General features: G+C 30.2%; 1 protein-coding gene across 2 annotated transcripts in view; it reads right to left on the bottom strand.

Annotated features, from left to right (window-relative positions):
* Nucleotides 1-798: 798 nt before the first annotated feature.
* Nucleotides 799-15,340, bottom strand: part of LOC129919975 (echinoderm microtubule-associated protein-like CG42247) — a 33,255-nt gene continuing 18,713 nt past the window's right edge. For both annotated transcript variants that reach the window (XM_056001115.1, XM_056001116.1), the window contains 6 exons: nt 14,942-15,113; nt 13,958-14,053; nt 2,878-3,276; nt 2,401-2,821; nt 1,722-2,118; nt 799-1,651 (listed from right to left, as the gene is read on the bottom strand). In XM_056001115.1, the coding sequence (XP_055857090.1) occupies nt 1,498-1,651; nt 1,722-2,118; nt 2,401-2,821; nt 2,878-3,276; nt 13,958-14,053; nt 14,942-15,113 (1,639 nt within the window). In that variant the 3' untranslated portion in view covers nt 799-1,497. The remainder of the gene's footprint in view (nt 1,652-1,721; nt 2,119-2,400; nt 2,822-2,877; nt 3,277-13,957; nt 14,054-14,941; nt 15,114-15,340) is intronic.

Below are 15,340 nucleotides of genomic sequence, written 5' to 3'. Positions count from 1 at the left end.
TAATGCGAAAAAACACAACTAGTAGCCACACGGTTTCTGTTTTCGGTTTTTTGTTTTTATAACATTGTTTGTTAAAAGTTTCTCTTTGAAAATGCAAAACCAAAAATCTACTAAGTTACCTCACCAAAGCGCCAATCGCTATTTTCTAAAGAAAAAATTTTGTTTCTATTCAAGTGACGCGCAGTGTATGTATATTCATGTCTCTTATTCAGCATATATTCACCCTTATTGCCATTTATAGCTATCAGTTGATAATAGAGTAGAAAAATACTGAAATTTGTTGTTTAAAACCCAATTTATTTTTAATGAATCTTTTTCAATTAAATTTCAATTAATAACGGTTGGCACTATTCTCTGGTTTTTAAAACTAAAACTAATGTTGTTAAAAAACTGATTAAAAGATGCGAATTTAATTTTATCAACTCAATTGACCTTTATGTAAATCGAAAGAAGGGTAGTTGAATTGTTTTTCGAAGTAAATACTTACCAATCACTCGCCATTTGTGCCATTAAATTAAAAAAATTGTATGCTTTTCAATAATTTACTAATGAGAATATGTTACTTTATTGTAAATGTACTTTGAAAAACAACACTTTCATGTAAATACCTTTAAGGTTGATAGATAACATTATTGTATAACTGGTCGATATTTTGAAGTATAAAATAAACATTCGTATATTTGTAGAAAATAAAATTTAACTTAGATTTTGCATAAATATTATCTTAGATTTCTAAGTAACCATACATAAATTATTGCAAGATACTATTTTTATAAAACTAAAACTATTAGTGTAGGTAACTAATTTTTAATGCTGGATAAATTCGCTATAAATTCAACAATCTTTTCGAATTTTGGATAGGAAATATTTATTACAAAATAAATATTGACCCTTTAAACAAAATTAACTAAAAACAATTTAACTTATTTGTATTCAAACTACAACTCGTAAGTTGCTTGTGAATAAATTAAAAACACAAACATTTTTCAATACAAATGTTTTAAGAGGGGCAGTTCTTTCAATGGTTTTATGTATTTAGTTTTGCTATTGGGTTGTCAAATTGAACGTTGTAGAATAATATATTTAATTTTTGCAGAAAATAATTCGTTTTGTATTTTTTATAGACGGTTAATTAATTGATTTTGCGTTTAATTTTAAAAGATTTTTTGATTTTTTTTTATAAATATGCCAATGAAAACTTTTAGCAGTGCAACTGTTTTATCTACTTATGAACAAATTTTTGTAATTAAATATTTGAATGGAAGATAATTTTTGAAACGATTTATATAATAATAAATTGAAGACTTTAATATCCAATGGTAAGACTTGAAAACCTTAATAACTATGCCGCGCCACGCTTTTACAATAAAAAAAAACTCGTTATATCTCAGAATCACTGTCGATAAGAGTAGAAGATACCATGCTCGTTCGTCGGCGCCAATAATCTGTATAGCGGGCTTCATAAGTTGCAGCAGTTCGCCACGGTGGCCATTTGGGCTATTCATCAACTAAATCCCAAATCATTAATGATGCATCGGTACCACCGACAGTAACTATGTTGCGATCACCAAATAGAAACCGTGCGCATGCTAACATTCCCGAGTAGACCTTCGCTTCATTAAACTCAGCTCTTGGGCTCGTACATGGATATCTTTAAAAATATATATGTTTGCATGAACTTAGATATAATGGTGTGATAAAAAAGTGAATTTCAAAATTACCTAAATAAACGCAAATATCCATCGGCATCTCCTGATACTAACATATCATGAATAGAAGAACGATTACAGGTAGCAATTATCGTCGATGTATTACTATAATATCGGTTGTTCCAAATTCCAGCCACAAGAAATCCGACCGTACAGTTATTTGTCAACCATTTAACATCTTTCATCGCAATCGGACTACGTTCCGGCGACAGCGATTTAACGTCCCAAAATAGCAAATCAAAATCAATTGTAACTGTTTGGACATAATTGCCATCCATACTCCAATCCAAGTGGGTAAGTGGTTGAGATCCACGAATTTTGTTAACTTTTTTATATGAGAATCCATCCCGAGAAACACGAAACAGGTAAATGCTTCCATTTTGCGAACCCATTGCGATCATGTCTCCAACTAATAAATATTTACAAAAATATTAAATGTATCTTAAAAATTAACAAATCTGAGCGCGGCGGTTTCACAAAACATAATCAATTGACCACAACTCCAAAATTTGACTCTGATTTTATGACCTGTGTGGAGTTATGTCCCACCTTAAGAAATACAACTCTTGATCGGTCCTATCGAGGAATTCGTCGTTAAAAATTTTCTTGCTCTAAAAAATTGTGGAGCTATGAGTGTAGTCAGGTGTGAATATGTTTTCTGGGCCTATTTTTTCTGCGCCGAAAAATTTACCTTGATTATACGCAATGCAGTTTAATGGGGATCCACAAACTCTCAATGTTAACATAACTGAACCATTTTCAGCATTTATAACAAGTAGATGACCTTCTGTACTACCAGCTGCTAGAGCAGTTCCAAATGGGTGAAATGCTAGGGCAACACACTCGTACCCAGTTTGAATTGACCAAATAAGTTTATGTTTTCGCCAAAGTGCAATGTGCTTATCATGGCCAGCAGTAGCGTATATTTCATCTTCTGGATGAACAGCAAGTCCCCAGAGTTGGCGACCATGGCCAAAAACAACTTGATTAAACCGTCGTTGTAGGGAGCCTTCAAGAATGTTATTTCTTGTCGTTCCCACATATATATTCCCATCATTTCTTCCTGGTCGTTGAGGGTATATTGTTCGAACTCCTCCGGAGGATTCTGGCAGCTGCAATTAAGCAAATTATACCAACATACCAATCATGTAAAAAATTGTCTATTTACCTTTGTTTCAGCAATTTTCTTGTAATTTTGTAAAGAGTCCCATGCTGCTATTTTTCGATCTTTCTCTCCACCAGATAAAAGAGTTCCTTCCCCAAGCATTATAAGACATCCTATTCCTTTGTTATGAGCTTCAAATTCTGTGCGTACGAAATATGCTCCATCAGAGTCAACACTGTAGATTGTTATAAATCCATCCGAATCTGCTGTTACGACATCACCATCAGGCTCAAATTGTACACTTGTTATATGAGATCTTGATGGTTGTTTGACTATATCCGTTCGCTCGAAAAATCCATCTTTTCGTCGGTGCCAAAAAGCGAGATGACCACGACCGTGTGTTATGATTAAATTGTCATCAAGTGGATGGAAGGCAGCACCCGAGAGTCCTTCTTGCATCGTCTTAAAAAAAAATTGCAAAATTTGTATACGTTACTCACTCAATTCAAAAGCAATTTGAAAATGTTTAAAGAGTCTCTCGTTTTTGTACCATTCATTGAAAGTTAAAATTGAAAACTTTATTCGTATTTAGCATTATGGTAATTATTATTTGCAAGTCACCTTAATATTTAAAGCGTGTTCCAAATGAATACCGCAAATTATTATCTGCTAACTCTATTGTTATCAAAACTTATAGCTTTTGTATGACACTTTTACTTCTGTGACAAAAAGACAAGTCCAAAACTGTTAGTCATTGAAAGCATTAAAGTGTATAGTACACAGTACATAAAGGTTAACAATAAATACATTTATTCCTACGTGTAAAATTATGTTAGGTGGCGAGATAAACTTTCGTATCCGGAGAACTCTTATACTTGGAAAATGTAGTACGGGGGTAAGCTCGGAGTATGATGCACTGCCTTTACCAAGCTTTGGGACACAATGAAACATAATAACTATCCTTCTTGTTATTTTTTAAGTCTTTTTCTTTTGATTCCCAACATTATTAGTTTTTGAAATTCTCTAGACTCCCTAGTTATTGGTTCAATTTTTATTTTATGGCAACTTTTAACCACCTTTTTATATTTGAAAATAGTTTTTGCCTTCAACGTACACATATCCAAATTAAAATGTCTAGGTCTATCTCACAATTTAACGGAAGAAATTCTAAATTATTGTAATTGTACAAATTTATATGTATGTATGTATTTTTGGTTCACTGAGGCGTATGCGTACTATTTTTTTTTTTTTTTCAATCACTTTGAAGGATTTGGTTTCGATGTATATCAAACAAATATATTTATGTTCATTCGGGAGTATGTGTACTAGAGTGACCGCAACTCCCATAGAAAAAAATTTTTGTCGAATTTTTTTCGGGGGAACCCCATAAAATGTTCCGCCTTTGCAGATTTTTAGATAGCCAAAATTTCAGCTCGATTGGATAAGTCTAAATGGTGCCGACACTCGCTCAAAGTATCAAAAATCTCTGTTTTTTCACTGTTTTTCGAAGAAAATTAGCTCTAGCTCATAAACAGATGGGGTTATTTTCACTTTTTATATATTAAATGAAAGGTAGTGTTATTACACATAATTCAGATTCAAAATTTGTTTAGTTTTACAAAAAAAAAAATATTGTCATCAATTTAAATTTTCAGTACTTACCTCAAAAAGAGCTGAAGTGCAAACTCGATTTAAAATAAAACTTTCTATGTTATAGATTGATGTTACCTATCTAATTGAAATGCTTCTCGTATTATATATAATAATATATAATAATTTTATCAATTATAGAAGCACAGAGTAAAATTGACTGAAAAAAAAAAAAAAACAAAACAAAAAGGGCACCCAGTGGGGGTTGAACCTGCTATGCCTGGATTGATAGGCGAGCGCTTTAACATCGGGCTAACTCAATGTTGACAATTGTCGTGACAAACTAAAACAAATCTTAAGATATTCAACGAAGTGTTATGGAATTTTCAGGATTTAAGCTTTTAATAGAAAAAAAATTAAATTTTAGAGAAATAATTTTTCTGTTTATTTACGTTTTTTTTTATAGAAAAAAAATAAAATGCAGTTGTAAAATACATATTTGTTGTTTTTTTTATGAAGTTTAAGCTTCACGAGTCGTTTCGTTGGTAGTTCAATAATTTTATTAAGATAAACTCTCGCTTTTTGCTAATTTTCCTTTGTATATAAAATAAATTAACTTAAAATAAAATGTGAGTATTAATTCTGTTGCGTTTTTGTTTTAAGATTAAAAGAAGTTTTAAGAATTGTTAGTGTTTTAAAGATATATTTTGTGTTCGTTGATATGGCATTGGCAGCAAAAACCCGAGAAAAAATTTTTCTTTCTTTCTTTCTTTCCGTCTCATCAAATTACAGGGTGTAAATTACCCTCAAATCGTCAAGTTTTGTCAACACTATTTTTTAATTTGCGAATTGTAAAATTAAATTTAAAGGAATCTGCAAGACTTGTCATTCGAGAGGTGCTTATTTTTTGGGAAAAAGCCAGAATTCAAACAAAATATGAAAAAGATGCCATTGTTAAATTAGAAAAATGCTGTAAAAGCAATGTGTTTTGACACCACTGCTTCAAACACTGGAAGACTTAAAGGATCTTGCAAAATTTTGCAGCAAATGTTGGATAAAGAGTTGCTGTACCTGGCCTGTCGTCACCATATTCTCGAAGTTTTGCTAAGAGGTATTTTTGATTGTAAGTTGGGTTCAACCACTGGACCTCAACCAGATATTTTTAAAAGGTTCCAAAATGAATGGTCAAAAATAGATTCAAAAATATATCACACGGGTATCAGTGATAAAAATGTAAATAAACACCTAACCCCTGAAGTTATAACCCAGATATCAGGTGAATTAAAAGAAAAACTACAAGAATGTCAGCCTAGAAATGACTATAAGGAATTTCTTCAGTTGGTTTTGATTTTTGTTGGAGTTCTAGATGGAAGCGTAGTTGGATTCAGAACACCAGGAGCCACTCATCATGCTAGGTGGATGGCCAAAGCTATTTATAGCTTAAAAATATTCATGTTTCGAAGCCAGTTTAAAATGAGTAACGAGGAACGTAACGCTCTCGGTGATATCTGCGTTTTCATCGTAAAAATTTACTGCAAGGCTTGGTTTAATGCCCCAAGAGCTTATCTGGCTCCTAAACAAGATCTTGATCTTTTGCGTGATTTCATTGAATACCGCAAGATAGACAAAGACATTTCAGAGAAGGCTCTTGCTAAATTCTCAAACCATTTATGGTATTTGAGTTCAGAGCTGGTAGGTCTGGCGTTCTTTGACCCAACTTTACCAGATGGCGAAAAATCAGAAATGGCCAACATAATTTTAAAAAACAGCGAAACAGAAACCAACAGAATAGTAAATCCAAAGCTACATCCACATGAAATTGAACAATTTGTCACAGCAGGGTTAAAAAATATTGTGAACAAAGAAACATTGAACTTTTTCGGCCGATTGAAAATAGACACAAGTTTTCTCAAAGAACCTCCAAATCTTTGGCCCGAAAACCCCCATTTTAAAGAAGGCTTTAAGAAAGTGAAAACACTTAAAGTCGTAAATGACATGGCAGAAAGAGGAGTCAAGTTAATAACCGATTTTAATAATCTTTTAACTAAAGATGAGGAACAAAAACAATATGTACTTCAGGTAGTCAGTGAGTGCCGAAAATTATATCCTGATGCTTCCAAAACTACTTTAAGTAAGTCACTTGATTAAATTTTTTAGTATTTACTTCAATAATTATGTATAAGAAATTTAACACGATGTTAAGTATTTTGTTTTTTAGAAATCTGTTAAATGTTTCGATTTTTTTTTTTAAATAAAACAGTAAAAAAAAAGTTTCATTTTAAATCGAGTTTGCTCTTTTTGAGGTAAGTACTGAAAATTTAAATTGATGACAATATTTTTTTTTTTGTAAAACTAAACAAATTTTGAATCTGAATTATGTGTAATAACACTACCTTTCATTTAATATATAAAAAGTGAAAATAACCCCATCTGTTTGGGAGCTAGAGCTAATTTTCTTCGAAAAACAGTGAAAAAACAGAGATTTTTGATACTTTGAGCAAGTGTCGGCACCATTTAGACTTATCCAATCGAGCTTAAATTTTGGCTATCTAAAAATCTGCAAAGGCGGAACATTTTATGGGGTTCCCCCGACCAAATTTCGAAAATCGATTTCTTGCGGACACTCTAATGTGTACTGTAAAATCAACTTTCGTTAAAACAAATTTCTTCGACTGAGTCCATCACAAGATAAGACTTAAAAATCAATACAGGCTTACTAATATTTTCAAATTTTTAAAAAGAATAGTATGAAAATATTATGATCCTGAACTTTGCAGACAATTTAACTGCCGGTCTTTGAACTTCTGCCACTGCCGTAAAACTCAACTGATTTTCAAAAACTTAACGGCAATCGCTTTGTCTTAACAAATACTCGATAAACCATTTTTTAGTTTTTTTTATTTACCTATTTTAAGTTTCGGCCAAAAGATTCAGAAATGCCCAAAAAAATTTCGTCTAAAACTTTAGACCTCTGCCACTGCCGTAAAACTCAATCGATTTAAAAAAATTTTTACTATTGCTTCCATACCCTTTATTTCACCATGAAATTTAAATTTTTTTTAAAAATTTTGTACTGTAGGAAGGTTTTCGACAAGTTGCATAGTCACGAAAACTATTTTTGTTCTTACTTTTTAAACCAGAAAATCGCAAAATACAAGAGATTTTATTTGGCTTGGTAAAACCAATCTGATTTGGGTATGAAACAAATCTGAAGAAATTTAAGCATTTTCTGTAATGAGCCCTGATACCACATTGATCGATTTAATGAATTGATAAGTGTTCTCAAAAGAACTTATTTTATCAGTGTCATGCTTTTTAGGAGAGGAAAGTGATAAGTTCTCATGAGAACTGATTTTCCCAGTATCCTGGTTTTCAGACGAAAAAACTGATACATTATCAAAAGATCCTCAACACAATGAAATATTCCATCTAACACTTTCTCGATTTTAAAAATTCTTCATTTTATTTCTCCGCAGTAAGGTCACCTAATGGCTTCCAATCAGGGGCGGATCCAGGATTTTTTTCTGGGGGGGGGGGGGGGCACAAGGGACGGATTGGCAAAAAAAACAGCAATAACAGTTAGAAATAAAGTGAAGTACCATACGACTGACTAACAAGCAGAACATTTTAACGACACACAGTGGTCTAAAACCTGGCCAAAAATATTTAGGCACATTTCCCACATCAAATAGGTACCAAATGACCAAAAAGTTATTCGGAAGGAAAAATTTTCATTTTCTTGTTACAGTAAAAGCCACTCAAGTGCTAACCCTCTTACTCCTGGAAGAAAAAAAAAAAAAAAAATCAGAAAATGCACGTACAATTCTTTATTTAATTTTTTGACTTAAGTTGTTTCACCAAATAGTTTTTGAGAAATTAAGTTTTAAAGATGAAATTTTGAAAAAATAATGTTAACGTTTTTTAATTGATTTTGTATAAAATTTTGCAATATTATGGACATAATTATACCATTAGTTAATGACCTAGTAGTTTTTAGTCAAATACTAAAGACTTCATTCTAATAAATATTAAAGTTCCTAAGAATAACAAAAAAAACTGAATCATACTTTTTTGCCGGGAAACCCAGTTTTGTTTTTTTTATTTGCATTAACCTTTTGTAACCCAAGGTCGTAAATTTAAAAATTAATAAGTCAATCGATTGGCCTTTATCTTTAATAAAACACGTATTTTTTAAAAATTCAATAAAGTCATTATTTACTTAGTTATTTCGATATTTTGGGAGTAAAAAAAAAGTTTAAATAATTTATTTTTATATAAAAATGCAAAAATTCAAGCAAAAAACTATCTAATATTAATTTTTAGGCACTTTCCTAAAATCCAAAAATAAAACCCCGTGGGTTTTACTAACAAAAACTATTTTTTTTCTGAATTTCGTAGTTTTTACACAAATTTGCTTATTTTCAAAAAAAGCCCAACTTTCAACATTAACTGTCAATTAAAAACTATTGGTGCTATTTATTAGAAATTTGAAGTACTATTTCGATAAAGCAATACTTAAAGATTATAATATTAGAAGCTTCAACAGAAAAAAAAAATAGTTTGTAGAGCTTTTATGCAATCTTTTTCGGTTTGTTACAGAAATGTCACATGGGGCTACAAGGGGTTAAATTGTTTTATACCTCAAGAATATTGTGTTCAAATTGTAGGTCTCTTGGAGCCAAATTGACCAAGTTATGAGTATTTTAATACTTCCCTTAGGAACGTTTTAGTCTTTTAGTCCAGAGTTCAAAACTTTAAATCGTTATCCCCACAACTAATGTTTTCAACGCCGGTGCTCCTCATAACTTCAAAACTACTGCACCGATTTTTTTGAAATTTGGAACACTATTTTTTTTACATATTTTTAGAGGTATCCCTGGAGAAATTTTCTCAATAAAATAATATTTATAAAAATCTATAAGTAAGGGTCGCTTTTGAGGAGTTTTTTTTTCAAGGGGTCTTTATTTTCGGGGTGCAAACTTGGGCAAACTTCTGAAATGCAAGTTTGTTCTACATATCCAGCAGTTCTATAATATATAGTTTATGCAATTTTGTGACGTGTTCCACTATTTTAAAAACACTAATGTTAAAAAAAACAACGAAAAAAGTGCAAATTTTTTGACCCCTCTGTATGAAAAAATAGAGTTGCATATACAATTATTTTTTTTATATCATTCAATGTCATTCGATGTCCATATCAAAATTTTTCACCAAAATCACTTTGAAAATTCACTTTTTTTTTAAATCGAAAAAAAAAATTCGTGTGTACCCAACAAATAGCCGTTTATTTATTTGTGAGGTGGAGCTATTCATGGGAAAGGAATGCAACAATCAACAAAATTCGCATTTTCAGCCAGAAATAGACAAGAGTTTCACTCAAGTTTTTTCTGTTATTATTCATATATATTTTAAACTCTTATAGTTTGATTTCCTTTAAGTATGAACTTTGAATTCTAGAGGGGGCACGTGCCCCCCCTGGATCCACCTATGCTTCCAATAGAGCTTGCAAGAGAATGAGATATTTATTTGAAAAAAAAAAAATTAAATTTAAGAAATAAAAAAAAATTAAATGGGATCCAAAAAAAAAAAAAACACTCTTTTGGCCAAAACTTCGTAAGAACGGTAAATAAAAAAAAACTAAAAAATTGCATATCGAGTATTTATTCAGACAAAGCGATTGCCGTTAAGTTTTTGAAAATCAGTTGAGTTTTACGGCAGTGGCAGAAGTCCAAAGACCAGCAGTTAAATTGTCTGCAAAGTTCAGGGTCATAAAACATTACTAAATTCGTAAATGATTATAAGTTTACGTAAATATTATGTAGGTACATAATATTTACGTAAACTTGATTTTCAATGTTTCCATACAAACATTCGATAAATTACAGGTGCTTTTGAAGTATTTTGTTTAAAAATTCAGGAAAACTGTAAAAGTTGAGAAAACAAATTTTCAAACTGGCAAATATCTCGAGAACTACAAAAAATTATTCATACTATATTTTTAAATACTCAATTTTAAAAACAAATAATATTATTTTAATATATTGTATAAATTAAGTAACACTTACAGCCATTTTATTGACTTTATATAAAACTTGTTTGGAATCAAAACAAGTTGTATAAAGTTTCAATTTTCAAAATCGGTATTATTCACAAGTATTTTCACATCTAAAACATGAATTTTTAGCCTAGATTTTTCTCGAAAATCTAAAAAAAATAGATTTGTAATTTGAATGCATAGACCTGTCCACTGTGAACTCATATCTGTTAACCAAAACTTTTGTCTAGCCTTTGATCCGAAAACATCGCTTGGGAATTATTTTGATTGCAAATACTTCAGCAACCAGACCTCCTAAAAATTGTTGGTTTTCAATGAATAGAGCTTAAATAGACCTTTCATTTGATGTCTCACTCGATGGATTTGGAGGAAATTTTTTTTATTGGAATTTTTTTTGGCAAGGGGTTAGCCTTGATTTTTTCTCGAAAATCTTAAAAAGATAGATTTGTAATTTGAATGCATAGACCTGTCCACTGTGAACTCATATCTGTAATTTCAAACTTTTTTTAGCTCTTTATCCGAAAATACCTTTTCGGAATGATTTCGATAACAAATACTTCAGCAAACAGAACTCCTGGAAAAAAATTAAAAAGTATTTCATTTTCGAAGAACTTTTTTTAATAGAAGTTTAAAAAAAAAAATTAACTTATTTTTACTAAGTTCAACATTTAAATAAATTTGTCAAAGTTTTCAATGCAAAAATTCAGTTTATCAAAAAATGCAATGAAATTGAAGTAATTTTTAATTTTTTTTTTTTCAAAACTGTAACAAATATTATTTTTTCCTCTTCGGAATTCATCTGATAATATTTATGGCCAAAAATTTTTTTAAAATAAATTCATAATTTACTGCGAAAAAGTTTGAAAACCAATTTTAAAAACGTTTTTTTTTTTCGAAAATTCTGTGTTGAGGACCATTTTTTAAAAAACTCTTGATAAAATTTAGTGAATTTAAATTTTACAGATAGAAATGAGATTCTGATTTTTAAAAACGTGTATGTTAATATTGTAGGTGTTGCCGTTAAGTGGCGTATTGAGGGGGGGGGCTCAGGGGGCTCAAGCCCCCCCCAAGCCTTCCAGATCATGTTATTTTTTACCTAATTTCATTCTAATATATATGCTTGACTGAAACTTGTTCGTAAATCTTATAGATTTAGAGGCAGCTCAGATGCTCGAGCCCCCTCCAAATTCTGAAACGGCTATTTGTGTCTGTTTGAGTAAGAGCCTTAGCTGTAGCTGGGGTTGGGTGGTTTTTTTTCGGATTTAAGTCCAATTCGAAATTCTTCAGATCACTTTATAGTATAATACGCACGTCGAATAACATCACCGTTTAATTTTGCAAAAGTTCTTATGCAATCTCAATAAACACTTTTTTCAAAAATTATATACTTCTCAAAGTTATTGGAATTAGAAATATTTGATATCTCAAAATCTTAGTGGTCATCATATGTAACTAATGGTTTCTTTCAGAAAATGCCAGTTTGGACTTCGAATTCGGATTAAAAAAGCAACATGTTACGAAAAAATATATATATTTCGAATTAAACATCTAAAATAATTTAATATAAAATTAGTTTCTAGACTTTCACTTTCTGCATTTTTCACTCATTTAGATTTTCTGATCGAATTCAATTCACATTATTTCGATTTGTAAATTTGGTGCCTTTTTCAATGAGTCTATAATTTTTGGACAAAATATTATCATATCTTATTTGTGTCTCCATATTTTTTCTTTTGAATTCTTCTTTTTTTCCATTAAAATTGCCGATAAAATGGCATCCAGCAGTAATAATTTAACTTCAGAAACAAAATTAAAAAGGATGATCCTTCAGCTTTGACAGTTCGAAGCAATTTCGAAATTTTTGAAATTGATCCTAATGAAGAATATGATATTTTATTTCACGTAAAATTTAAAAGTGATTTCAGTTCACTTTCGGTCGAATTGCGGAACATGGGCGTTTATATCGAAAATGGTGTTTGTCACACAAGAACTTTGAAAACAGGAGACAGTAGTACGAAGCTGTCGAAGTCGAGAGCAGTTAAATGCTACTATACCACTTTCAGTACCGCAGCACAGAGCTTCACTCTCGATCAAAGGTGAATATAATTAGAGAGAAAAATTTTTCGTACCCCTCTAAAAAATGTTTGAAAAATTTTCTAGCCCCCTCCAAATTTTTTTCTGGATACGCCACTGTTGCCGTTGTGTTCAAAACATTATCGCTTAAACGATGGAAGATTGTGTTTTACTCCCATATATTTTTTTTCCTTAAATGACCTAGAGAATATTTTGCTATCATTTATTTTATGAAATTTAAGCAAAAAAAAAAAATGTTTTTGTTCAAAAAAAAATTTAATTTTAATTTAAAAAAACAATACGGCAACATCGGCCAATTTTAACCTATAGTCTTTAAAGTATTTTTAATTACCGATGTTTGAAAAAAAAAAAAAATTGTCAAAATCAGAGCTGTACGACCGGGTTCCCTAATAATTAGCTTGAGTTGCTCCACTATTTAGAATATAACACGATTTTCATAAGACAGGAAAATGTTTGTTTTGTGAATAGCAAAACAAGTTTCTGAGATTTTTTTCATTTTGTTGATCAGAGCATAATTTTGTCAATGATTCAAATAATATTTATTAAAGCAATGGCACGTAATGTACTAAAATTTTTCCAATAATTCAAATAAAATCATAAAACAAATGGCGTACATGTAATGCAGTATCTCTTTCGAAAATATGAATGCAAAAAAAATGCATTTGAAACTAAAAAAAATACATTTACTTAAAATTGTTTGCATTAAATAAAATAATATCGTAGTTTGAGAATTTTTTATACATTAATGCAGATCGAAATTAGTTTTTGCATCAAAAAAGTTCAATCCATTTAATATTTGTGTCCCTTCCGCAAGTTTGAAATATTGTTGAACAGGTCGCTGGTGCATTTGCATTTAATGATTCAATAATATTTACCTATAATGAGTTAAAAAAGACATCGAAGCATTGTAAAACCTTCGTAGAATAGAATACTTTTTTCAGTGAAACACTTTTAAAACATACAAATAACGCATGAATTTTTTTTTAGTTTTCTGAGAAATCGCATGGTCAGTGTTTTGAAATGCATATAAAATTATTTTTTAATCCTCTGGGATACACAATTTTTTTAATTATTAAGTGCAAAAAAATAATACTTTTGTTCTGTAACAAACGTTCAAAACTACTAAAAATCCAATCTATTAAAAATGTGATTATTTTTAATTTTCAAGGCTACAAATTTTCAAAACATATTGTTTAGCTTTCCAGAACAAGAAACTGTTTTGAAAACGTAAACTTGTTTTGTTTTTAAAAGTGAACAATATGAAATTATTTTCTAAACATGTTTTGATAAATTTCTTGATAGACTAAAACTTGTTTTTTTTTTTCCTGTTTTAAGAAATGTGAATAATATGGGCTTGAAATATTAATGAATATGAGATCAGAAAATCAGTTTAAGCTCACTTACCGCAACTTTTCCTAAAAGATGACCCCACTGCCATTGCCATACTGAAAGAATGCTTTCACGGCCACTGTCAACTGCCAAAATATAACTGCCACCATTCTAAAACAAAGATTTTTAATTTTATTCAAACAATAATCTTAAAGTTAGTTTTTACAGATAAACAAATACAATGTCAAAAAAAGTGTTGATCTTTTAATCTTTTTCAATTATCATATATCTGAGAAAAATTTTGTTTTAATTACCGATATGAATTATTTTCTACAATATATTATTTGGTAGTTTTTATGTAATTATCGATTGAAGTTATTTTCACCAAAATTTTGGTATAATTGAATAAGACAAGAAATGTTGATAGCTTCAGACAAATTCGTTAAGTTATTTATAATTTTAAAAAAAATATTCTTTTAAATTTGTTTGAGAAAGCAATACAATGTAATGTAACTTATTGCGAATAATAAGAAAATCCAAAAATATGTTACAAAATGCCAGTTTTTAAAAACTTAAAACTATTTTAATAGCGTATTATAAAGAAGAATTCATAGCAGTTGAAGACTGTATCATTGCCCAAGTTCTTGCATTTAAATAAGCCAATTGATCACTATTATTATCGTTAAACTGAATGCGAATAATTTTCTATTTTAGTGAAGTTAGTATTTCTATTGAAATAAAAAAAGTTATTTTCCCTACTTATATTCCAAATTTTAACACGAATTTGTCCGAAGCTGAGTCAATTACTGAAATACTACATGAAAACTAAGCAAAGCAACTTAAAGGACTCTAAAGCAAGCTTGAAGGCTGCATGCATGCATGTAATCTGACGGAGCAATTTTCAAACTTTACTTACATTTTTTTCTTCAACTTATTTATTTTATCGGCTAAAGTAAAATAACCAAGCATATAAGCAATGTAAAATTGTGAAAATTGTGTTCAAGAAATGAGAAAAGAAATTTGAAAACCTTTTAGAACTTTTAAGCACAATATGCTTACCAATTGTGAAAACGTGACAGCAGTTACACCAGTATCAAGTTCGCCCATACCAAAAACATATAAAGTTTGGAGGGATTCTGTACTCCAGATTCTAACGTGAGCTTGAGATTTTCTATCGCGACCAGCTTTTTGTCCAGATGCTACCAACTCTCTTGACGGGTGGACATCCATGCTTTAAATAGAAACATATAAAATAAATAAATCATAAATCATCAATAACCACAGCTTTTAGGTAAAGACATTATTTACAGTTGTTCATAAAAATCAAATTTGATTTAAGTTGGTTTGAAATCAAAATTATAAATTCCCACAAACGATTATATCTTTGAACACTTCAGCTTCATCCGAACTAAGAACCTGATAGGCTCAAAGAGAAAACTTTCATTTTTTTATATTTGG

This window comes from Episyrphus balteatus, chromosome 4, assembly GCF_945859705.1.
Source record: "Episyrphus balteatus chromosome 4, idEpiBalt1.1, whole genome shotgun sequence".
Taxonomy (NCBI): domain Eukaryota; kingdom Metazoa; phylum Arthropoda; class Insecta; order Diptera; family Syrphidae; genus Episyrphus; species Episyrphus balteatus.
Note: the sequence above shows the minus strand (reverse complement) of the source record. Positions and strands in the feature narration are given on the sequence as shown.